Source organism: Echeneis naucrates, chromosome 10 (genome assembly GCF_900963305.1).
Source record: "Echeneis naucrates chromosome 10, fEcheNa1.1, whole genome shotgun sequence".
Lineage (NCBI taxonomy): Eukaryota > Metazoa > Chordata > Actinopteri > Carangiformes > Echeneidae > Echeneis > Echeneis naucrates.
In genome coordinates, this window is record NC_042520.1 from 4,055,159 (window position 1) to 4,081,495 (window position 26,337).

Genomic DNA, 26,337 nt, shown 5'->3' on the forward strand with positions numbered 1-26,337 from the left:
TTTGACACACAGAATGCATCAATCATTAAGCATTGTCAGGGATAAACCTAACGGGAGGGTGGGAGCAGAAGAATGCCTCTTTACCCCATCACGATCATCCAGAACGGGAAGAGAAGAGTCTTATTATTCCAGACGACTGTTTTAGCTGTCTGCACCCACACCAAGTTGCTGCCCTCCATACCCTTTAGGAAACGACGCTTTATCAGTTTATCAGCTGACTGTTGCCGTCTGGGTTTTTTTTTTTTTTTTGGCAACCACAGAAGTGTGGAGCTGAAGAAGTGTGGTAGTTCAGTTTGACCTGTTTTGCAGTCTATCATGTTAGTCGCCGTTTCTGCTCCAGCCCAGTGCTGTCAATGGCCTAATGCACACGCCGGTTTATAGTCCATTTTCCCCGACGAGACCGTAAAATAAACATCACGTTGTACTGAAGCAGACTTGAAATTAGAGACTGAGACACCTAATTAAGAAAGTGTTTACTGGAGTAATAAATCAAGTGTAGCTTTCACAGCAGTCTGGACATTACAGAAAACAGCTGAATAGTCTGACCACCAGTTCATTTGGTATTTTTTATCCTTCGGCTGGTTAGTTCAGAGGCAACAGGTTAGGCAAACACAGACCAGCATATGTTATGTGCAATTACCTGGCCAGATCGGGTTTATCGTTGATTAGTTAGAATAAGTTAGAGTTGTTTTGAGAACTCCTTTCTTTTTTGCTGTTCTCTACACAGTCAGTTTATAAATCAATGCCCAAATATGCCCAAATTTTACGCATATATGAATATGCAAATGTGCCCTTTTATGTTTTTTGTTTTTTCTTTTTTAATTCTGTCAATCCTGATCAAGGATCCTCAATTGCAAAGAAACAAATCCTTTTGTAAAACTAACCTTTGTGGAAAGACTTTTGCATTAGCTGCCACTTAAAATGGAAGAAGCACAGCTGGAAAATATCATCCAATCTTAAAAAAAAAAAAAAAATTATATCCACCAACATAAACACTTATTCATTTGTTCTCAAACTTAGATTTGGAGAACACTTTAATCCTTGTCATGCTTTTGGAGGTGACACAACTGAGCACAGATGGATAAATTAGGTCACGAATCTCCAGCGTGACTGACAGTGAGTGAAAGATAACGCTGGATGAGGAAACGTGTCCTGTCAGCTTTCTCCTGTGACACTGCAGCCTCTGTGCCAGAGAATCAGGAGCGTCCACCTGAGCCACAGATCACCTGCGAGCGACACAAAGACACACACCTGCTGGTAAGATCCAAACCAAGCTGCTGTTACTTATACCTTTGTATTGATTCTGAATTGTACACAATTTCATGGTACGATGAATGTTTCTCTTTAACCTGTTCCATTCTCTTTACAATTTTCAGAAAGCTTACCTTCCATCAGCAAAAAGGATGGTAAGTGCTTTCTTTCTTTTAAATTAAATGCCTCCAAGATACAAGAAATAATTTGGCTTCTGTTTTGTATCGAATAGCTAAAATGAAGACGAGTGTGTTTGAGCCACAGCAGCAGAACTAACCCACATGTTTGTCTAATGAAGTGTGTCTCAACTCTTGTTGGTCACTGCCTTTACCAGCAACGGTGAAGCCCTGCACTGCATGATCAATCTGAAAGAATGCACATCGCAAATAGCTGCCAATACAATCCCCTGATTTACATGCAGCCTCCAACTTTTATTTTCCATAAATGGAACACAATTGCCAGGAACACAGAGTCCTCATTTTTCAAATTTTTGTCTTGCTGTGAACTTGCTGTGAAACCTGATTAGTGCAGCGACTCAGACTCCAGAAAGGACTGTCTGAGAAGATGCATTAGTTAAACATTCATACAACTTGTGCAGCAAGTAGCAGCATCACTTGATATCGTTGATTTGATTTCATTCTAATGAGCTTGTTAAGAGACTTGAGACTGTCTGATGAGGATAAGTTGATTTAAGGATTAAAGCAAGAGCACGAATTCAGTTTCAGTTGATCACGGCGGTCTAATTTGTGCCATATTGTATTACAATGTGGAAACTACAGGTATGAGTTTCTGTTGTCTCCTCACCAGGTTACAGTTTCGTCAACAGACAGCTTGGAGACAATGCACACTGATGGTGCTTTGAATGAGTGCTACACCTTTTAAAAAAGTAGAAAAAACAAAATAGCTTGAGATGAAGATGGGCTTTAACAGCTGATCCCTCAGATCTGCCCATTAGACGCACTTCACATTCGATGCTTAGTGCGAGTTTAAGGACACTGCTGGCTGCGAGGCAAGAATTAAGCAGGTGTTAAGTGTTCAGGAAATACGAATAAATACGTTTAAAAACTAAATCTAGCTTCCTGCTTTGCTTGCAGCTCTGCGTGTCATTTGCTGAATCTACTTTCTCTCCTGTATTCAATGTCCACATCGACATCCATGTCACAATCTGTCGAGCTGCAGAAATCCACAGACCTCATCGTGGAACTACTGTTGATGATGAAGTCAGTGAAACAAAGTCCAGAGACACTTGGACACATCCTCTGGGGAACATGAAAGTCTGTATAAAAATTTAATCCATCCGTCTATTTAATTGTTGTGAGGATGGACTATCGCTGCTCACGGAGCCACAAGATAAATGGTGGCGAGGGGGAATTTTTCCAGCTTGCACTGATGTCTTTGTAGAAGCTTAATGTTAAAAATAAAAGTTAAATAAGTGCTGATTCACCTCCTAGTGCTAAATTGGGGTTTAAAAATATCAAATGATGAATTCCCACTGCAGGTAAAAGTGTGTATTCATTTCCAAAGACAAACTGAAGTGTAATTTTCAGAACTCAAGACTGCGACACTTCAGTCTAAACATCCTGGTGTTGGCGGAAGAGGATGTTCTCTTGAATACATCACAACACACACAAGCTTGTCTGTGTTTGGAAACCTTGACTGCGAGGCGGTGGAAATAATATTCGCCCACCTGTGTTGAGGCTGCAGCTGCGGCTCATGTTTTATTGCTTTTTCTTCAAGTAGCATTTCCCCAGAGGACGATCAGGGCACCGACAACTGAGACCAGGCACCCATTTTTTCTTTTTCTATGAATAATCAGTTTGACACACATATTTAGGTAAAATCTTTGGTGCTTACAGTGCAGCCACCAACGGTCAACAACAGCAATTCTCAGTATTAATGTAAGTAATGCCCAAATATTGAAACACACATTATGTTAGTTTGGGAGATGCTTAAATGTCAAAACACCTAAAATGTCAGCTGAATTGCTGTTTTTTCATCATTTAAGTTGGTTTATTTTGCTGCTTTTAAGTTAAGGGTAAATTTGCTCAGAATAAAATGAAACAATGTGCAAAAAAATGGAAGGCCTCCAAATTCGAAAATTACCTTCCAATATTGGGTAAATATTTAAACAAGCCAACCTGTTGCTTTGGTGGAGTTGGCAGTTGCTGTGCGAAACAGGCAAATATTGAAATCACATTCTGTCCCCATGAAAAATGTTAGCCGTGGTAAAATAGCCTGAAGAAAAGAAGAAAGCTGCTTGATAAATATGCATTTGTTACTTATTTTGGTCTCTTCCCACAGACGTTCAGAGGCAGCGTGAGACCATTCGTTAACTTCAACGCCAAACATGATGCTGAGGTCCTCCATAAAGCCATGAAAGGAATTGGTTAGTTTTTTCATAGCATTTTAATATAAGAAAAAAAGCATTTATTAATCATTTAAAAACATAATCTCAATTCGGACTGGTCAGAAAACTCTCCATTGTCTCGGTACAATATCCACATTCAGATCCAAGTCATATCACCCTGCATAGAGAAAGGTTTTTTCATCCACTGATGGTCTGATGGTTAATGATGTCAGCACATCACCTGCATCAATTTTCACCCCTGCAGGACGTTTTTCAGAGCACAGACACGAGAAAACAGACCCATTACTGGTCCAGCTGTGCTGTTAGACCATTAACGCTGCAGGTACACTGATGGGAAGGCTGAGCTGCAGTCCTGAAGTTAAAAAAGACCCAATCACTGATCAAAGTGTCTCACACGGTGCTGCAGACACTTCAGCAGCACCAAATCGGGATGAGATGTGACAGATCTATTTAATCAGTTTGGACTGCAGCAAGCAGCTCTACGCGTGTGTGCTCTGTTGGTGCACGTGATGGCAGAGTTCCTCCATTTGTGAGCAACTCCACCAGCAGAGGAAAAATAGTCAATTAGCTCTAGCAAGTTCATTCAAATTGAATATATCAGTACATTTAGGTGGGAAAGCTATTTTAGTCACACATTTCAGACAGATTTATTTAATATGACTTTATGCAATGTAAATATTTACTAAATGCACTAAATCGCTTTAAAAAAGTTTAATTTGCTTCCCTCTAAATTCAGTACAACAATGAAACAAACAGCACGTCTGTCAGGAAATGCTTAACCACGTGCCTATCTCGACAACGCGTGCAATCCTCTGACACATGGAAGTAATTGTGCTTTAGGGTGTGTGGTCCAATTAGAGGTAAAGTGTCACCAAGTTTGAAATTTAAACTGTATACGAACATCCAAACAGAGTCCACAGTGCAAAGTTATGTCCACAAACTGCTGTGCAAAAAGGCAGTAATGAGCACTTACTGTGCCATCGCCATCATCACAGGGAGACAAATAAAAAACAATATGGGAGCACAAACAGAGAGTGGGCCAGCGAGCAATCCCAAACGCTAATTTACTGATGATAGATAATAATATGTAAATGTGACACTGAACAAAGACATTTTTAACTGAAGTAATGTGACGTGAGGGTTCACCGGTTAGAGTGGAGTTTTCTGTTTCCAGTTCAGGCCTGTTCTTCCAGCATTTTCATAGACGTTATTAATTTCATCGTAATGAGCAAACAGCTAATAATTACATTTAATCACGCTGTGTTCAGATGGCCGTTAGCTCTGTGCCCGCAGATGAAGCTCCCCCATTTCAGTTAAACGCAGCAGATCTGATGAAAGAGGCTTCCTGACGGACTCGAGCTCGACCTAACGCCATCACTGCAAAGCACAACATTTACCTCCGGTCGACCTTCCCATGGTCAAGAGAGGCAAAAAACAGCCGCTGCTTTCTGATAAGCCTTTAAAATACATTTCCTCATCTGATTTTCTTCCTCTCTCGGGTCCCTCCATTGCAGCTTTGCTCCTTTCAGTCTGTAAACAACTCCAAACCTGTCAATTTTATTTTCACGCTATCTTAAAATAATCCTCGCACGGCCATAAGTACAGATTTAAGTGGCCTTAATCACTCTTGTCCATTCTTTGCCAATTAATGTTAATCTCTGCAGGCATTTGCAAGAGATGAATCATTTTAATATTATGACAATGTCAGCATCTTGTGTCATGCGGTCTTTGTCTTGGCTGAGAGCTGTTCACATTTAATAAAGATTCATATTTAATTGTTTGGCCCTTGATCTCATTTTCTTTTCTCACGTGACCGATGTTTAATTGCAGAGATACACAATTAGAAACTCAAAACATCTTTCCTAAGTCATTAGTGGGAATCAATGGGCCCGATGACAATCGCTGAATTAAAGTTGTGCTGCAGGCGTGTTTCAGCTGATGCATCCCCAGTCTCATGTAACTCCACTGACCACGAGCAGCTTTTCTCCCTCTTTATCTTCGACTCCTGCTTCCTGCCGGTTGTGTTCCCTCGCAATTAAAATGTGCAATAAAAAAAAAGAAAAAGGAGTTTAGAGGAGGAGAACCATGTTAACCTACAGTCTGGCTGCCTTCCCAGATAAGTGTGCCGTAATTATCGTGGAGCAATTTTGAACCTTAACTGAAAATGTCACGTGCTGCTCTATTTTTTTTGTCCTCATAGTTTAACACCACAGGGTGTCAACATTATGAGATTGATGCAGGTGTAGCTGAATATTTTATTATTGCAGTGTGTGTGTGTGTGTCACCATCAGCAGCCCTCCCTGGAACCTAGTTTGTTGATCTTTATTGGGTGGAATGACCTTTGTGTGTCAGGGAGGGCAGTGCTACACCTCAGTGAATACGGGGGGGAATAAAGGACAGAAGACGTAGGAGGATGGACAGGGGAAGGGAAGCTGCTGGTGGAGTGAAGGATCCTGTGCTTTTCCTGCCACCTCACTCAGGATTAAGAGAGTCCAGAGGGTTTCTGTGTCGATGTCTGGAGCGGTGAGTGAAGGTGTCCCAAAAGAGGAGCTGAGTCAAAGACGGGCTACATAGTGATGGAATGAAAGAGCTGCTCAGCCCATTTTAGGCAGGATTCATCGATTCTTCATGACGTGACACCACACATGCATGTGGGAATTCCCTAAATACGAGTGAGACCATCACCAGGGCCCTCGGCTCCCCACGCTCCCCACCCTGTGTTGGGAGAGGCCGTGCTGCTCTGAAGCTTTTTTGTCCAGCTGAGCCGTTTTCCGCGAGGCGCTGGTGCCTTTCATTAGTTATTGATTACAAGATCATGGGTCTCTTAAGTCCTTAAATCCTCATCTCTTGCTTTAAAGGGTTGGCGCCTCATATGGGAATATATACCAACCAAATGAGTTGTTGGGTGTTAACACACTAATTTGCTATTAGCTCATTGTTTATGGGAAAATGAGTTTTGACCAAAGGGAGAGAGCCGAGGGAATTATTTAACGCCTCTTTGATTTTTTTTTTTTTGTCCAGGTACTGATGAAGATACCATCCTCATGCTCCTGGCGGCACGCAGCAACGATCAGCGCCAGCAAATTAAAGCTGCGTACAAAAAGGCCTATGGAAAGGTGAGGTTGGCCGTTGGGAATGGCAGCCAGCAGTCACATGGAGCATCTGTGTCCTCCTCAGCCTGAATGTCACGAAAGTGTAACAGCACAGAGGACACAGATGTGTGTTAACGTTGAGTTTATTATTTTTGCCTGCAACCCCATTATTAACCCAATTTGCTTAAATAAGAGGCTGTTGATGTTCTTTTTTTTTTTTTTTTTGCAGTTTCACAAAAAGTACAAATCCAGTCTTCCCAGTCAAGCTGACAATAATCAGCCATGCAGTCATGACAGAAATGCTGCCTAAGCATTGTGTGCAACTGTATATATTTATATAAATATATAGCATCCCTCCCCGGTGCCATTTGTCTGCAGAACGAACAGAGGCAGGAAGATCAATTTCCTCTTGGTCTCCATGGACCAGAGTGCGTCACATTCAGTTACACCATAAAGGCATTTCTCCGTCCCCTGTCTTTACTGTTCCAGCCGCTGTCAGGCCGTTTTATGACCACCTGTGGATTGAAAGCATCGAGTTAATTTGCTTTCTGTGGAGGTTATTGAAAAGCCTTTTACCAAATGTAATTGCTTCCTGGAGTATAAATAGATGATGCAGTTGGAACGATCTGAGGAACATCGGAGAAATCACAGAGGAGCCCCTGGAAGATCTCTGAGCATCGCCTGTATTTTTTCAAAACGAGCCACAGAATGAGCTCAATTTGCTTTTATCGCTAGTTCAGCGCGCTTTTATGGCAGGTCATAAAATGCAATAATTGCTCGAGACATGTCCTTAAACTGCTCACTCGCAATAACGTCAGAATCCAAACCCGGTGCAAGGAAGTTGAGAGATAAAGTGATAATGAACTCCATAACAATGATATCTGTTGGAGTTCAGTTTTCTGAATGTCTGTTTGGCTGTCTGGTGCACCTTTTTTACTCTGCCTCTAATTCCACTGACTTTCAAACCAAAATGGGATAAAAAAAAAAATAAAAAATGTAGAACTCAGTTTGTATGTTGAGGAGCTACGGCCAAGCACAGGAGATCATGGAGTTTATGCTGATATGATATACACCAATCAGCCATCACATTAAGTCTAACAATGTGTAGCTTCACCCTTTGAAGCCAGAACAGCTGCTGAACCATTAATACAGTATTGTTAACCTGCTGAGAGAGGCTGCTGCCATGAAGGAATACTGATTCAGTAAAGAGCTGGATTATTCTATAAGCTCTTGATCCTGCCTCTGGATCACCAGTTTTCCTTCTTTCGGCACATCCCAAAAGAGCTGCAGTGTCAGCTGTTCTCTCTCGCGTCCTCGTACTTTCCTAGTTTTTAACAACTTCATGACAAAAATGATCCCGTAATACCAAATCCACGTCCCCTGCAGGTGGTCATAATGTTATGGCTGATTTGACGCTGACGCTGATGTTTTCATTTAGGCTTCAGGTATGAACTGACGCCACGACACCAGCGTTTCTCATCACTGATTCTTCTGCTCCTGTTGTCATGAATCATTATTCGACCCCAGGACCTGCTCAGCGCGCTGAAATCGGAGCTCGGCGGGCTGTTGGAGAGTCTGATTGTGGCCTTGATGACTCCACCTCGATCTTATGATGCATCTCAGCTGCACAAGGCTCTCAAGGTATGTACAGTAGGTCCACCGTGATGCTGCACCTGCTGATTTCTGATGTATCGTCTGTATCTCAGTAGGTTCACAATCACACGCAGCATTGCTAATCTCAATTAGAAAAGAGAAAATCATCCATTCAACAGGCACCAGCAGCTCATCAGACTCATTACAGAAAGACAATTTTCAAGGTTTAATAGTATGAGCAAAGGTGAGGTCATAAACTGATTCATCAGAGACATAAAATATCCAAACAGAAAACAACCTTGTCAACAGGGGTGTTGTCGTTGAGGATAAAACCTAGAATGTTGACCCAGGTCTTCATATGTTGTTATTTCCATAAACTGATTCATCTGAACTTTCTTTTTGTGTCTCATTTAACCCTTTGTCAGAGGTTGTTCAGGACCTGAAAGCTCATCTTACTGCCCCTTTCATCTGGTTTTTAAACTCCATGACATCATTTTATTTTATTCTTTATACTATATTCTTTTTATGTCACATTCAAGGCTTATAAAGTTTGGAGGAAATGGGATTTTGCAAACTCTTTAAGATTACAGTGAGCTGTTTTTTTTTTTTTTTGCTCTCATTACTTTTTCAGCACATTTGCATCAGCAGTGAAATGAATGTTCAATCAAAGTCAAGGCCAGGCATCGAGCACCGGCCCTCAGTATTCCCATCACGCTCGCTGCTCCATTTGTTTTGGTATTTCAGACTTTTTTTTTTTTTTTTGCTTAAGTTAATTACAGCAAAGAGAGGAAAACCTCAAAGCGAACTACAGCACTGAACCTGTTCTTTCCCCGATTACAGAGCTCAACGGGGACTTCAGACTGCCTCCAATTTTCCACATTATCCCCAAAAATTAGATTTTTTATTTCGATCACATGTATAGTCAAGCCTGGAAGAACACACAGCCACAAAATTGCACGTTGTTTCATATTGAGCCCTTCCATATATCGTGTTTGGTTCCCAGGGCGCCGGGACTGATGACGACGTGCTGATTGAGATCTTGGCCTCCAGGACCGGAGAACAGGTCAAAGACGTCATCAAAGTGTACAAGAAAGGTGACTTCCTCAGCCGTGAAAGGCGAACACAAAAACAGATGGCACTTTTACTGTTTACTGTTTTTAATGGCCCTCAAGGAAGAGACAAAATTAATATATTTGGCTTTGCTTAGCTTCAGACACAAAAATAAGTTCAGACACATAAATGACTGACAATTGAAAGAAAACGACCCGATTAAGAACAGGAAATGATCTGATTGTTTGGTTAAATAAAACCACTGAAACAAACTGTTTAGAGGTTTAACACATTAAAATTTGTTTTCTTTCCATGAAAATGTCAGGGTTTCTCCACCAGAACAACTGACTATCCTGATTTGTTTTAAGAGTGATGCAAAACCAAGATATGAGTGTTGGACACTTAAATTTCAAGTTGTTTCCTGATGTTAAGGGTCTGAGATTACAACGACTGTAATAACAACTTCCCAGATCTGAGTTGAGCTTTTTAGCCGGTCACCATCTTTAATTCGTTCTGTTTGATATAATTTAGACCATCTCGTTCTGGTCGTGTCTCTGCTGTCTTTGGGTTCTATGGGGCAGAAGAAAAGTAGCTGACCTTTACATAGATTTTTTTGTTTCGTACAGCCTTTTAATATTGACCATATTTTCCCCACAGTAGAGCAGAAACAAGGCTTCTGTACGAGCACGAGAGCTATTTACAGTATAGATTATTGTATTGCTTTTCCAAGTTTGTCAGCGCTTTTCCATCAGAGTAATGAGCATGTCTCTCAACATTATTCATACTTAAATGCATCGCTGCAAGAACGTCTCTAAAATAGCAGCTTTAAATTGTAACAAGCCGCAAAGGAAAATTGAAGCCGACAACAAAGGCCCAAAGGCGAAGGGGCCAGTTTATTTGATCTGGACAAAAGAGAAGGCCATTCTGGCTGTTGGCTGACTAATCAAATCTTTGGTGTCAGACATCCAGCTGCAGAACAGAGGACGGCCCACGAGCTTCGATCCTAACCATTAGCGCCTGTAGTGAAGTGTAAGCAATCTTCTGCTCCTTTTTCTCTTCTTTCCTCCAGAGTTTGGCAGTAAGCTGGAGAAAGATGTCTGCGGCGACACCTCGGGACATTATCAGAAACTCCTGGTGATCCTGCTCCAGGTAGAAGAGTGTTTCCTTTTTCCCGATAATGAGAACCTCTGGTGATACCTCTCCAAACTCACGGGGTTCAGGTGTGGGTTTGGAAAGTGGAGGAGGGGTGGGAATGTGTTTTGGTTTACAGATGGAAATGCAATCCTCGCAGTTCGGGGGCACTTAGAGGATAATGTGCTCCCCCGGGGTTACCTGAGTTGACAGAAGGTCTCGGCTCACCCTGTTTCCATCCAAGCTGACCTATTTTTGCTCTCTGTTTGTCCACCTGCTCGTCTGTCTGTCTGTCTGGTTGACAGGGGAGCAGGGAGGAGGGAGTGGATGAGAGCAAGATCGAGAAGGATGCTCAGGTAGGGGGCAAGACTGTGAGAGAAAACCAGGACGGAGCAGAAAGAAATGTTGGCTTTATATATCTATAAGTTTGTGGTTATTGCAGGTGATCTGTTGTCTGAAATGTCTGACTCATACTCCACTTTTTTTATTTAAAATTGATGAGTCTTCTAAACAAATATCATGAATGCATGGTGGATCTTTTTATTACTTTTGGTAGAGCTATTAGACTTCAGATGTGTGTACACAACTCATTTGAACTGATTGATTTTGAATGATGGTTTTAATGGCAAGCAAAGTTTCAATCAACCGCGGAAATCTATTTTTTTTATTTTAAATCCAATTTTAAACTGAACGTATTGACCATCAGATTTTTCTTTTCTGCCACTGTCATATCTTGCAGCACAGTATCCATTCATAATGACCTTTTTGTGGTTATTCTTAAATTGAAAGAACTTGGTTAAGGTCTTGGAAAGAACCTGTTTTGTCTTTCATTGCCTCTGAACTTAATCCATCCAGAGTGGGTGACCACAGATTGGGGAACCATTTTGTATTACATTATAGTTTCTAGGAGAACATGTAGGTGCTAAATCTCCAAAAGAGTGGTAAAATATTTGCAATTATAAATTATCTTTGATGTTTCAAAAAACAAATAAGAACATATTTGAACAGTTAAAGCCACCGTATTATTTAAGCATCAAAATTCAACATGCTTCAAACAGTGAAAACGCAGGACGGACCTTTACAGCAGGTAGATGACCGCTGCACCAGATTTATCTTTATTTCATTTTCGTCTTTCAAATGTCAGCGTGCTGAGGATTTGATCATGTCTGTGAGCTTTTCTCCAAAGTGCAGTGAAGCTAAAGGCCAAGAAAGGCTTGAGCAGGTTTTTCCCAGAAGAACAGTCAATAGAATAGATTCATTAAGCTTCAGGACGGGAACATCCTGCTTCTCACGAACTATCCCATAATATCACCATCACATGTACACTTAGACACATGTATCTAAACGCACAACGCTTGTACTGTGGTATTGAACTGTTCTATTCAATCTATCTATTCAACTGAACGCTTAAATTTCAGTTACCTGATTACTGAAAACTACCTTCAAGGTTTCTGCAGAAGGACTTGAAATCTTTGCAAAACAAAGACAAAGTGAGGAGAAACAAACTTTTCTGTTTTTGTTTTTGTTTTTTTGTTTTTTGGCGCAGTAAAGGATCTTCTATCAGAGCTGTCATTCCTGCTCTGTCTGAGCCAACCAATAAGTCATGTCACAAGGTTGATGAGTGTGCTCGAGTGTGTATTTGCCCCAACAGGACTTGTATGCTGCCGGCGAGGGCAAGTTTGGCACCGATGAGGAAAAATTCATCACAATTCTTGGCAACAGGAGTGCAGAGCATCTCAGGAAAGGTGAGTTTGTTGGTGTCAGTGCGTCTGAATGTTGTGAATGTTGTCGGTCGCCTGCAGGAGAGAGGAAGGAAAAGTTACAACATGTTAAATATTATTTCCTAAAAAAAAAAAAAAAAAATCTGAATGGGCCAGATGCTGTTGAAATACATGTTTTACCGCATCAACATACCAGAGAAGAAATATGGAGGACACGTACATCCAGAAATGTAAGGGATTTTTTTTCACATAAGAATAAAGTAATAAAGAAACATAACTCACAAATATACTATTTTAATGGTAAATAGTGTGATAAGAGGTCAACAGAGACTGACAAAAGCTAAAACTTTCTCAAAAGTCCTCAGAACATGACACATTTCTATGATTGAGTTATAATTATAATGATAAACTCTGTTTAGTTGCAGGCTTTTTAGAACCCTTAGAGCCCTAATACGCTTTAAAATGTGTATTTGAAAATACACAATGTACATGGGTCTCTTATTCTGAAAGAGCAAAGCAGTAGTTCAGAGGTCACTGTGTAGTTTAGGCACACACGTACACACCCCTCCCATCTGGAAGTGAATGAATTCATATCGCCTTTGCAACAATACAAGTCCCTGGGACACGATTGTACGTAACGGTAGTTAACTGGGGACGTGCTGCTGCAGGTGAGCTGAGACGTGTTGACAGGATTCAAGCTTCTCACTCTTTTTGTGCTCCTGTAAAGCCTGCGCGTTGGAACTGAAATTAATTGGTCCGAGTCTCTTGCATTGGAGAGTTTGGTCCTTGAAAGTGTGGAAACCTTGTATGTCCTTGCCCAAACAAAGTTTTAGAGATGAAGCATAAAACAATATAATAAAATCAGACTCATAATTAGTACAGCAAAGATTACACAGAAAATGGAATAACATGACAACTTAAGAAAGGAAAAATAAAACTTTCAGCTGGAAAAAAATCTGATGAATTGATAATATATCCGATGTAATGGAGGAAAACTTTAGTCTCGGGCTTTAATGACCAAAACATCGATTTTAAATTTCTGTAATGTCTTCCCTAAAATATTTAACAAAAATATGATGAAAAAAACATGTTGAGTCAGGAGAGCATGAACGTTCGTTGTGTGTTTGAGCAAATGAGCGTCTGTTGTTTTCCTGCCTCACTCCAACATTCAGTCTTCCTCTTAATCCTCTCGAGGTGGTTTGGTGCCGTGTGGAAGCCCATTTCAACTACCCTGCTTCCCTTTTCACTGGACCTGAGGGAGTTTAAATTTAAATGTCACTTTTAAGGCTTTAGCAAATGCAGCATGTGGTTGTGTGTTTGGGTATTATACCATTATCAATACATGTAAAAGTGCTACGCAATGAAACGTAGAAAACGTTTGGTTAGCTTTCAATCACAACAACAAACCGTAAAGTGAAAAAGCACTTATGTTGAAAACAGCCCGACCTTTTTAATGCTGCAGTTGGAGCACATTTAAGCATCCCTGCTGTTTTGTTTTGTTTTGTTTTGTTTTGCTCTCCAGTGTTTGACGCCTACAAGAAGCTCTCTGGCTCAGATATAGAGGACAGCATTAAAGGAGAGACAACTGGGAATTTGGAGGGCTTGCTGCTTGCTGTTGGTAAGCCCCGTGATTTATCCAGATGATACTTTGCAGACCATAAACAGGAGACAGAGAGAAGTGACCTTTTTCTCTGATGTCCTTGTTAAAATGACATACAGCAGATTATAACACTTGACAGAAAAAAGAAGAAGAAAGAAACAACACAGATATCAGATTAACATGATAAACATACAGTGACTGGGTTCTGTTTTCCTCCACAGTGAAATGTGCCAAAAGCGTCCCTGAGTATTTTGCTGAAAGCCTGTATAAATCTATGAGGGTACGTGTTTTATTTCTCTCCATGAAAGGGTTTACTCCTCAATCAGACATCGATAACCCAGAATGCACAACGTATTCTGTCCCGTCAGTATGCATTTTCTGTCAGTGGTTTCTGCCATGAAAGAAAACAGTGCATGATGCATAACTTATGGTTAGGTCGCATTGTGTTAAGTTGTGTATGTCTACAGGACTTTACTGTGTGACTTAATACGTTGTTATTTTTGAATTTGGTTGAATGTTTAGCGCGCCGGGACCGATGACGACACGCTGATGAGGATAATGGTGTCCAGGAGCGAGGTGGACATGCTGGACATCAGAGCCTGCTTCAAGAAGATGTACGGGGAGTCACTGCACACCACCATCCAGGTACCGCTTCCTCAGAGGAGGTCTTATCAGCCTTCCTCAAGAGGATGTGATGTCATTCTCTTCACATCTGCCCTCCTGGCGTTCTGTTAACACACTCATGCATCTCACTGTCGGCCTTCAAAGCAGCAGATGTGTGTACGACGGCTTTGCTGCACGCACGTTATTCATTTCAGTGATGGAGCGGAGATTAGTCTTTATTTTTAAAGCCTTCTTCATCCTGATGAAACTGCTTCACTGCCTTTCCCACCAGCCAAAGTGAATAAATCTGATTCTTCTGGGGCCAGATGTTCCTACAGAGAGGAGTTACTTCCATTCTCCTGTGAAAAATGCTAATATTGAATAGTTAGATGAGCCTTTATGACAGAACCTTTTAATACAAGCTGTACAATATATCACTGAACCAAAATGTAATTTAACAGGTTTAGTAAAGTGCTTTTTATTTTATTGTGGCTATCATTGATTTAAATTTCAAGACTTTTCAATATTCAATATTCAATATTAATATTTCCGGCAAAAACCTTTTTATTGAAGTTTTATGACTTTTCATCAGAATAAGGTCAACCAAAGATGTTACAAATAACCTGACAGACAGCTGATGTGACGCTCATTTCATGGTATTACGCAGAACAAATGCTCTGAAATTATCAATATAATGATTTTCTACTATCATGCAATTATAATAAATAATATAAAAGTTGTCTAACTTCCATTCACATCAACATCCGTATCTTGAAACTTGGATTTCAACAATTTAAAAAAAAAAAAAAAGAGCTAAAAAAAAGAATCTTAAAGCTGCCTTGATACGTCTTGTGATCATAAGTGCCAGACATCGGAGACTTTCCCATCACCACGTTCCTTCTCTCCCACGAGCTGTAAATATCAGCAGTGAAAAGGTTTATTGTTTTAATTTTTCTGCCTCAACATTTTTCAGCCATATTCCATCTCTCCGAGCTCGTGGCAAACTGTAGGTCTGAGACACAGCGAGCTGAGAAAAAGAAACCAAACCGTCAGCTTGCCATGTATTTCATTGTTCAGGCTGCAGATGTGAGCTGCTGAGTGATGGAAAGTGTGCACTTCAGTCTCTGAGTTGTAATTCAGCTGTAAATCCATGAGCTGGAAGTGACACGTGGATAATTTGTAACAGCTAAAGATTTCCCACTTGCAAAAACAAGATGAGTCTAAGTAAGCTACAGAAAGTTATTAAAAAAAAAAAATATTATTCAAAAGCTCTACATTGAAAAAATAAATAAATAAAAATAAGATATGAAATCTTTATGACTCCTCTTGACTATGAACTACGACAAACGTAACACAAAAAAAGCAAAAGTAACTGAAATTGAAACTCCAGCAAGCAACATTCAATTAAAAATAAATGAACATAAAAAAAAGAGAAAGTAGAATAAATTAGCATTTAGTAAAACGATTAGATTGCTCTGGTATCAGATGGTCGTCATCTATCATCATGAAAAGCAATAAATGATGACAACAGAAGCAATTTGGAGTTCAGGAGAAATTCACCATTTCGAGAGGAGGAGCAGCAAATGTTGGAAAAATGGGCGACAGTTGGCGTGTTGAAAGACGGCACTGATGTCAGTGTATGAAAGGTCCTCACCGTACATGGGAGGGACTCTGATACGACCACGTCTGTTCTCTGCAGGAGGACACGAGCGGAGACTACCAGAAGGCTTTGCTCTACCTCTGCGGTGGGAATGACTGAGGCTGCACAGGAGAACTGGTTATTGATTCGGTTGTTGACTCTTTCTGACTTTAGTGTGTTACTGTTTGAATCATTGTCAAATATCCACCTGTCATTTGGAGATATGAATATATCTGCTGTGTTAACAGAGGTTGGTTTGTGTGTTTGCGGTGTTAACACTTGATGTTAATGTTGAGATTAACGATTTGAAATGACTGAATATTGGATCCATTTGAAAAAAAAGTTGTTGTTTGTTTGTTTTTCTTTGGTGTCATTTGGCTCCAGTATCGGCAGGTACTCGCCTTATTTGTGCACAGCTCTCACAGCTCGTGTTAAACGTGACTTAGAAAATGCAGCACTGCTGCTGAATTATTAAACCCTCCGTGCACTCCTGCTCTCATTAATCACAAATGAACCGATGAGCTGGACTTAAATTACTGTGCAGCTGTCAGTGATTAATAAATAATGGGACACTATTAGACATTTGTTGACTCATATAAAGACGTCGACAGCATCCATGTCATTCTGAATGGAGAGGCCTCGTGTCAAATTGGCTCCTTTGTGGACACGAAATTGGAAATGACTTCATTTTGCTGGAGTTGCACCACAGGATGGCAGCAGAGTTTGAAACCAGCAGGCTGTTTCATTTACAAGAGCAACCCTGAAGTGAAACATTCAACGTTGAATAAACTGATAATAATGTCATATAAAGAAATAATCTTTCCATGTAATTCTGCTGAAAGTAGGAGATTGAGAAATGCGTACAATTTTTCTTTTACGTTTGTAGATGTGTGATACTTTTTAGTATGTTTTTCTGTATATGATTTCTTCTGCAGCAGTTTGATATATCAAGTGAATATAAATATATTTCCCAATTATTTGTTCCGTTTTTATTTCTATGCTTCTCGAACAATTGCACCAGTTTCTCTGGATTTCTATATTTGCATTCAACACATGAAGCTCTTTGAAGGGAACACACCGGTTCGAACATTGAGCTTGTTTACTTTCTACACGCTCTGTGCTGTGAATAGAAATTTAAGTTTGCATTCATCACTTAGACATTGAGCTGGTCTGTGTGACGGAAAATAAAAGCTGAGTGGTGATTTCTGGGCACCTTCATGGTTCACAAGTACTCATTATGTTTATGTCCTGTCTGCCAGATGTTCAAAAACTACCTGAAGGTTAACGATGGAAATTTTTTTCATGTATTTACATGCTTTTTCCTTCCAGATTCCCAGTTTGTCTGCAGACACGGAATCCATCTCATCTCATGTTCCGGTCAGAAGCCGTAGTTGTATTTCTGAGCTCCTTATTGCAGTTGAGCTCTTACACATGATGAGATGAGAATCATGAATATACATATTGTTTTATATTAACGTTGGAGACTTACCTTAAGAAGGTCTCTGCATTGATGGTATTTTATCTATAAACTTTATGGACGAATCTATTCATGTGTCACAGAAAGAAAATACAGTTTAAAAGGAAGGAAAATGGAAAATGTCCAACTTTAATGTTTTCACTCCAAAATTACAATACAGCAAAGAGAGAGGAAAAAGTCCTCAGTTCACAGAAAACAACTCAAAATTTGAGAGGAATTGATTTACATTTGAATTTATGCTGAATATCTGATTCTCTCGTGCAGTGTGATACATGTGATACTGCAAACTGATCTTATGGGATTTATTTCAGCATTTTTTCAATCAGGACCCGTTCTAGTCCACGTAGTTACTGTAATACCTTACAAATTCAAACTAAAAGCTTCAACACAACACACCCTGTCCAATCCAGGATGAACAAAAACACAAAAACAACTTCGACATCTGATGATTTACTCCTCATTTAGATCACAGATGTTTTCGTTCACAGGCTCATTGTCGAACACCTCGGATGTGCTATGACACAAAAATCCGTGCAGGAGGTTTGTCAGCAGACTGGTTGTTTGGTTGTTAGTCTCGGAGCATGAGTCTGCACTTATGTGGCTGGTATCTGTGAAACCTGTCATAAATCACTTGTTGTCTGTCCTGGACTGTCGTTGAGAGAGAGATGCTGTTAACAAACCTCTGCTGTCACGTTTCATGTCCAAAACGACAAAAGGTGGAAAAATGTGTATTATTTTAATACCTGAGAGACTTCTGTTGAGTTTCTGCTGTAATTTTCTTGTTTTCTCAGCTCTGTTTTAAAGAGGTGACTTTATATCTCCCTACTTTGAGTTTAACCAAGCCCCACAGCTCTCAGCCAATCAGGAGCCACGAGCAGTCAGGCCACCGGAAGGTCTGCACCAGTCAAGGTTCACCAAGGAAAGATGATTTGGCTCCGCTAACGAAAAGGAAATGAATGTTTCTGCTTCCAGAGAAATATTCCTTTTCTAATATGTCTTTTTATAAGGCGTGAAGTCCGGAGATAAGAAGTTCCTCTTCTTATGTGCCACATTCTTTCATCATCATTTTTATCAAATCGTGGGTTGGCTGTTTATTGTGCTATCAAACGGTGATGCTTTTAGATGCCTCACCAGAGGCCGTCTCATGGCCACCATGTTGTTTTTCCTCAGCTCTTAAGATTACAGTAACAGCTCAATGCTTTCTATATTGCAGCAAACATAAACCATTAGTGGATGCTTTTAAAGCCAACTTGTCAATTCGGAATAAAAACTTCTGTCTTGATAAAGTTTTTATAGGAACACAAGATCATTGCATCGCATTTCACAAGCAGCCAGCAGAATCAGAGTGTTGTGTTTTCAGCAGCTTGGGTCTTAAAGTTTTGCCTGAAGGAATCAACTCCATAAATATACGACTGAACTCGCTGCACCACCTCAGTTATTTTGCGACTACCCTCTAATTAACCTTTTCTTCAGTGTGCCATATCTATCACCAGCCAAGAGCGTAGTGCAATTTGTTCGCCTTAGGCATATAACCACTGTTCTATAGTTACAAGTTCATCTACATTATCCGAGTACAGTTGCCTGGCTTTATGAATAGTTATGACAGGTTACATTGCCATGAAGGATATATTATGTCAATGCCTGCTATTTATCATGGTGCTTTGATCAATAAAGAAATACACGTAAAAGAATATTTTTCATGTCAAACACAACGTCAACCAGATATTATCAGGTTATCGTGGAAATTACGCCCATTAAAATACAGATTTAGTTTATTTGACAGACTGGGTATGATTTATTTAGCATCAGATTAGAGTTCAGATGAGAATTAAACAGGTTTATTAACACAATGCGGCATTTCACAGTGTGTTACTTTAGAAAAGGAGAAGAACAAACAGAAACTGACACAAGTGTCGGAACAACAACACCCAGCATCCTTTGCGTCTGCGCAGAGTCAGTCGTCGCATGCGGATGACGTCAGTCCCGCGGGGACCGTGTGTGTTAGAAAATTAATCATTTCTAATATTTATTTTTCACCTGTTTCGCCCCTTCTGTGACTTTTTTCCACGTCGGAAACATCAAGATTGAAAGTTTCTGCGACGGAAATCCAGGAAGTGGTGAGTTTGAGGAGTTTATCTGGACTTTACTGTGTCGATAGAAAAAACATGACCTGTTATTCATTTATTTATTTATTTATTTATTTGAATTTCGGCTCTCACCGACAGTCAGCAGATCAGTAGTCAGATATCGGTCACCTCATGGTGGATAAACTAACAAACTAAAGCCAGATGGACTTCCACTGGGTCTAACGTCTAACATCATCAATCAGCAGGTGGAAAATCACAATTTTACCAACATTTCATAGATTTCAATCCCAGTATTTTGTGATTTTAAGCTTTTACTTTGTTTAATTGGCTCCCTTGGATGACTTATAGAGTACTTAAAATGCTTCAGAAACCCAAAATGTGTTGATTATCACTTCACTTGGAGGGAACCCCCCCAATTTATTAGTGCATAATTTCAGCGATTCCATATGACAATGTGTTTATTCCAACATGGGATTTTCTGTAAGGCTGCTGAGAGGCTGAGCTTTAATGGATTTCAGCTGTGGGTGACGAATCAGCTTACAGCAGGAGATGGAGATGGAATCATCAAGATAACGACAGTCATTCCTCCTTCCTCTGCCCTGAGGCGGATCTGTGGGTGGAGGAAGCCGCCTCTGCCTCCTGACATTTATTTAGCTGAACAAGAGCTAGATATCATCAAAAGATTCGTGTGTCGTATCCAAGCAAACAAATAATGTGCTAAGCACCTTTTGAAGACGGCTTCCTCTCTGTGTGATTGTTGAATGTTGACACCGACGCCCGTCTGTTTGCTGTTGGTGTTTCTTTTTTTTTTTTTGGTTTTTTGTTTTTTGTTTGTGAGAAAAATCCTAAAGTGACATCAGATTATCAGCAAGAAATTCCCGAAACAAGTAAAAGACTTGTTTGTGTTACGAGACGGGTCGATTCAGAAAAACATTCATTAGTTTTTCACCACTTAGTCCAAATAACTCTTAACACAAAAAAAATCTGATTAAGTAGGTTTGAATATGTCAAAGTAAATGAGTTCAACTTGACAGAAAGTAGTAAACATTCCATTCCAAACTGTGTTATTAACATAATTTGACATGACCATAACTAGATTCACTATTGACTGAGTTCTTTTTATGATTTGGTGGGAAGTTTCTCTGAATGTGTTACAAATGCCAAGTGTAGCATTGAATTCCCTGCTGCCGGAGGTTTTTATGATTTCACAATGAGACAGTAAATTCAGAGGCTCGTCTGTGCCAAAGTATGCAAGCTAAGGCTTCAAAAATCACGTTCCCTCTGGTTAAATTACTCTGTCAATACCCACCATGCTCAAACGTCTAATCCCCTAATAAATACCTTTGATAGGAATGTACACGCACGTTGGGATGATCAGAAAGAGGCTTTGACACAGAAGGAGGTGTTTTAGAAGGACATCCCAGCTCTGGTAACGTTTTTGGAGAAGCTCAATGGAAAATAAATACCTTTAAACTAAATTATGCAGAAATCCATTGCAAAGAGATGCATTGATTGTACTCCAACGTGTATTTATTCAAAGCCTTATTATGTCTCATTATGTTTGGCTTTTGTGCAGTATTTTATTAGAAAAGCAAGTTATCGCCCCGTTAAATCTCTCTCTAATGGAAAAATCATTAAGCAACATTAAAAATAGATAAAAATTGTATTTAATAAGGCAATGAGCACTATTCACACACTAGATCTGTTACAAAGGTTTGCACATGCAAAATGCAACTATTCTTTTGAACTTTTTGCAAAGCAGAAAGCATCTGTAGAGTCTATGAGAAGAAGATATGTATTGATGTGACAGTGTAGGGAACTGAATATATTTTATGAGAGTAGTTCAGTTTAGTTCCCTTTTTTTCTGCATCAGCAATCATAATCCTGCACCATCGTAAAGAAGAAGGTGCAAAAACTCGACCAGTACTCCTCTGCCACCTTCTCGTGCCTGGATTGGCCGGATTTGGATTTGACAGCTCGGGGTGCCGGGGGTGAACTGTGCTTTATTTAATCTGAAATGAGCCTCTAGCAGCATTCCTGCACATCCCTGCCCTGACCAGTGCCGTGCCGTCCTTGCACAGCTTTCTCTGCTTCTTCAGCGCCCTGGCAATTTGCTTCCAGTAAAGTTTGTCATTCGAGGTGTACTGGGGACAGACGGAGGGCTGGGCAATGTATTCGCAGCTGAAGTTCTTGTTTCGCTTCTTGCAAGTGACGGTGAGGATGACGAGATTGTGGCCTGTCGCGGCCCACGTGCATTCAAACCTGCCTTTGGTGAGCAGATAAATTAGGATTAAGTGATCAGAACCGTAATCCCTTTCATTTCTTTTCTCACAGAGAATAATTTTAATCCCTTATTAAGCCTGTGGTTTAGGAGGAAACAACTGAGTTTCTTTCAAAAACATTTTGAGACAATTCAGTGCTTCACCCAAGACATGACTTGGTGTGAAGAAAAGCTATAAAACTCGTATATATTAGATAAAAAAATGAATACATCAGAAGGAATAGCAGAAAGAATTACAAATTTGAATAAATCTAAATTTATTCAGAGGCAAACTAAGCTTTAGTAGTGAACTTAATAGATAGTTTAGGATGGATGGTGACATCATTATGTTGAAGGAATATAATGTAAAATGTAATATTAATCATAATAAATCAGCACAGATAGACTCCTCCTACAGCAAGTGTGGAAGTAAGCGGAGAAAATATAATCAGTCATCTCAGTGAAAACTGAAATATCAGTCAGTTCAAGTTCCAAAAGTAAAAGCAAACAGTCAGTCTTATGTTGTTAATACTATAATGCATCCTATAATGGGATGCAAATATTTCCTCTTATAAACTGCCATTGTAGCATCATATTTTATAAGGTCCTTGTTTGTTCTGTACATAAAATCTTCTATATTATATTTTCCTTCAAATATAGTGAGTTATAAGTTTAATGTTGCATAAATAAAAACACTGAAGTAGAATTGGTCTCTGAAACTGTACCCGACGAGAATAATCACTCTTAGTTGCTTTCGTAGGATAATTACAGACACATTAAGGTAACTTATTGTTTTAATACATTTTAAAGGAGCTACTTAAATAAGAGAAAGCAAAATCTGATGAGATCCACTACCGAGCTGTAATAATATACTAATACCCAAGTGAGTATTAATCAGGAGAGACCAGCAGCAGATAAAACTGGTGCCTTACCTGAACCCTTCAGAGTAAACTTCAGTTCAGAACTGAGACACTTCTTAACCTGCAGCTACAGTTTGTTGCTGCAAAGTCAGACTCCCCCTTCTCTCTCTAACACACACACACACACACACACACACACACACACACACACACACACTGCTTTTTGAGATCAGATTGGTAAACCACTGAACCAGTCGATTTGTTTTCCTGAGATTACTGTTTGGGAAATATTTATATATTTTATGTTAATTGGTGTTAGAAACAAACCTGAAAGTCTTAGAATACAATTTTCAACATATAAAATTGAAATACACGTAACAAACTGCTCTTTTAACTAATTTCACTTTATTAGAGTAAAGAAACATTTTTGAACATTGCTTTTTCTCTTTATTCATCAAGATTTATCAGATTTAGTTGAAATGTCAGGATTTAAAGTAATTTGTGCCAGCTGTGAGAAGTGAAACCAGCTTTGTGATAAATTTGATTTATTTTAACGCCTTCATTAGACATCTACAGATGAGTCAAACACAAAATGACTTGAATCAAGTCAGACGTCCCCGCAGAGGGAAAAATCACTGACTGGACTCTGAAGTTTCTGAAACCAAAGCAACAGGGACACCTGAAGGTCCCACAGAGTACAGCAGGGGATTCTTCCAGCTTAAAAGTAACTCAAAGAGACATAATTTTTATATATGTTATACTTGTTGCACTTGTTGCAAACTTTCACTAGATGTGGTACACCTGAAATGTATGCAAGTCATTTCTCATATAGAGAGATCAATAAATGAAAACATTTGTCTGTTAAGTACTCCAGTACAGGAAAACACTGCCGTTATAGACCCAATTTAAAACCTAAGCTTTCTCCACAAAGAAATATTCAAGTTATTATTAACTGATACAATTAGATCATATATGAGTAAATACGCGTAAACACAAATATGCTTAATATTTATCTTGATCCCTGAACTTTTGAAAATGCATCATCTCAAGTTAAAGTGGTGGAAGTGGAACTGCATAATAATGATGATGATAATATTAATGATAATGACAAAAACAATAATAATCATAATCCCAACTAAAGCCAGGTGTTGGTGTTTTTCCGTCTGAGTATTTCACCGTAGACCGGCTCTGGACGGTGGATGATGACGGGTGTTAAGCTTCGGTGAGGAACATTTGTTTGAAAGTCATCGCAGTGTCATCCCTTCCCCTGAAGAGCGCGCTACAGTTCTATCCCGCCGCTTCTCTCCGAGGGCTGCTGTCTTCGGACATTAGTTGTTTATCCTCACCAGGATAGTGGATATGTGGAGTTAACAGGGAGTTCTCCATTCACCACCGTACTGTTGGAGTGGTCATAAAACAGCGTGATGAATGTTGTGTTTCTAGCGAGGATGAGTGCCTTTCTCATTCATTTTGAAACAACCCAATGAAAAAGGAGCAGAGGCCTTGAAGGGATTCCCAGCAGTGCTGCCGAGCCATCCTTTTGGCGTGGCTCTCCAGGGGGGGTGTTTGCGGTTTTGTAGTGGTTTCCTGCGTGGTGTTCACTCTTGGTGGGAGTTTAAAGGATTTTGTGGAAACTTGTCTCATGGTATCAGGCCTGGTAGGCTCATGTGTAAGTTGAGGTCTTGCAGGCTGCAGCGTTGGCCTTCGTGCTGTCCTTGAAGAATCGTCTGACCACGACTGGGTGAAGGAGGAAGATAAGAATACCATCTGAGCGGCATCGCTAGCTTTCCTGCACATGTGAGGTTTGATTTGCCTCGGCCCCTGGCAGGCGTTGTGGAGTTTTCTGAAGTCCCACATCATCTGGACAAAGAAGTGTCGAGGGTTTTTGTTGTAAGAGCGGCAGGTGTAAGGCTTCCCCTCGTACTCACACCAGTAGGAGCTCTTGCTGGCTTGGCATTTCAGCCTCAGCCTGGTGAGCTCTCCGTGACCGGCGATGACCATGGCACACAGGTCATCGGCCTTGGTGTTGAATTTGATCGGCTCATCCCAGATGCTTTGTCTCCTGCTGCCATCGCGCTGAGCCTCAGTCGACCAGAGGCAGCAGGCGAGCAGCAGCATCAGAGAGCTGGCCTGGGTCCACATGATAGAGAGTGGAAGTGCTGGACCTCCTGGTACCTCCTGCTATTTATTGGCCAAGCAGACGAAGAGGGAATTCAGACTATTAAAAAAAAAATGTAGTCAGACCAAAACAAAATTGCTGTTCAACAGCACCATCTGAAGAAACCAAATGCCACATGTCAAACCACCTGTTCATTTTTACCTAGTTGTTAGTTGTTATGTAAAAAAAAAAGAACATACTGAAAACATCAATTATGTCAATTGCACCTTATAGGACATTTTCCAGATGCATTTCTATGTTGCCGGAGGGTTCATGTCATCCTGCAAAACACCAGACTTCTCAGCAACCATCATGATGGTTTGCTCAACGCGTCTCAATTAAAACAGAAAATTGGCATGTCTGAGAATGTGCTGAAGTAAGCAAGCCTCCTCAGGCCCTCACATTCTTTCTGCTTTTAAAAGGCGTTCGTAACCAATCGTTTCCCTCCAAACGTAAACACCAGACCGCTCAACCGCATGGAAGTGTGAGCCGTCCGAGTTCAGCGTGGTAATTATTTTCTGAGGTAATTAAGAAAGAAGAGGAGATGCCTGTATTAGTCGTGGGCTGGGTGTGAGCATGGGCATATGTACATCTGTCTATAGTGGGTTTATTTTGTAGGCCTATATGGAGAAAGGCTGTGAATGATGTCAACATATCTGGAAGAGATTAGCTTCACTAAGAGGAGTGGAAAGAATTGTTAGATCTATTTCTTTTTCTTTTTACAAAAACACTGAATGCTCGTGCATCTGAATTTAAAATCACAATTTAGTTTTAGTTGGTTCTTTGACTAATTTTGGTGCAGTGCTGGATGCGGAGCAGATCCACCTTTTCTTTGTCAAACCACATTCAAAATCTTCACTCCCCGACCCTCCAGAGTGTTTCCCTGAGCCTGCAGCATGCTCAACAGCAGACTTTGTATAATGCTGCTTGGTGAGGTGCATGAAATTAAATCACATATTTTATTTTGCCAGTTTGCTGCGTAATTCACACGAAGAAGAAAATAGAAAATAACTCAAAGTGTGCTCCAGTTATAAATAAAGGTTAACTCACTTTCAGAGCAAATAGCCTGCGAAAGCTTGACAAATATATTAAGAAATACAATTTATTTCACTGCTGACTCTTAGTAAATGTATCAAACATTAATGTATAACTTAATATATAAATAAATTCAAATGACCAAAGAAGTGCATATTTTATCGACTTCCTGCGCTGCCCTTCGAGCTGAGGACTGATTATACAACCTGTGCAGAGCTCTGAGCCTCCGCTTCTGTTTTCGAATAGATTTGGTCTTACACAAGCGCTTTTTACAAGCAGTGCTGAGGTGCCATGTGGTTACGCTGGTGGTGTTTATTCACATGTTGTTAGACGCCTGAGAAAATATCAATCAATATGAAGCTTGTGGAAGGGGATAATAATCTCTGCTGATGACTAACACAACCCTGGTCAG

General features: G+C 40.1%; 2 protein-coding genes across 2 annotated transcripts; one reads left to right on the top strand and one right to left on the bottom strand.

The window, feature by feature from the left end:
• The first annotated feature begins 1,137 nt into the window (after window positions 1–1,137).
• Window positions 1,138–16,168, top strand: anxa5a (annexin A5a). Its single transcript, XM_029513224.1, has 13 exons — window positions 1,138–1,257; window positions 1,377–1,406; window positions 3,553–3,637; window positions 6,641–6,735; window positions 8,239–8,352; window positions 9,308–9,398; window positions 10,424–10,503; window positions 10,791–10,841; window positions 12,137–12,230; window positions 13,729–13,824; window positions 14,028–14,086; window positions 14,329–14,451; window positions 16,109–16,168. Exons 1-13 carry the CDS (start codon window positions 1,138–1,140, stop codon window positions 16,166–16,168), a joined length of 1,098 nt encoding a protein of 365 aa, XP_029369084.1.
• Window positions 16,169–24,193: 8,025 nt separating this feature from the next.
• On the bottom strand, window positions 24,194–24,874 carry fgfbp2a (fibroblast growth factor binding protein 2a). Its single transcript, XM_029513225.1, has one exon. The coding sequence runs from the start codon at window positions 24,872–24,874 to the stop codon at window positions 24,194–24,196; it is 681 nt and encodes a 226-aa protein (XP_029369085.1).
• Window positions 24,875–26,337: the final 1,463 nt, after the last annotated feature.

What these genes read in the sequence shown, in the direction of transcription:
- anxa5a (XM_029513224.1), top strand. Translation starts at nt 1,138, where the DNA reads ATGAGGAAACGTGTCCTGTCAGCTTTCTCCTGTGACACTGCAGCCTCT. An exon ending in GGGCTTGCTGCTTGCTGTTG is followed by an intron (nt 13,825 to 14,027) that starts GTAAGCCCCGTG and finishes TTTCCTCCACAG; the next exon opens with TGAAATGTGCCAAAAGCGTC. An exon ending in CACTGCACACCACCATCCAG is followed by an intron (nt 14,452 to 16,108) that starts GTACCGCTTCCT and finishes TGTTCTCTGCAG; the next exon opens with GAGGACACGAGCGGAGACTA.
- fgfbp2a (XM_029513225.1), bottom strand. Translation starts at nt 24,874, where the DNA reads ATGTGGACCCAGGCCAGCTCTCTGATGCTGCTGCTCGCCTGCTGCCTC.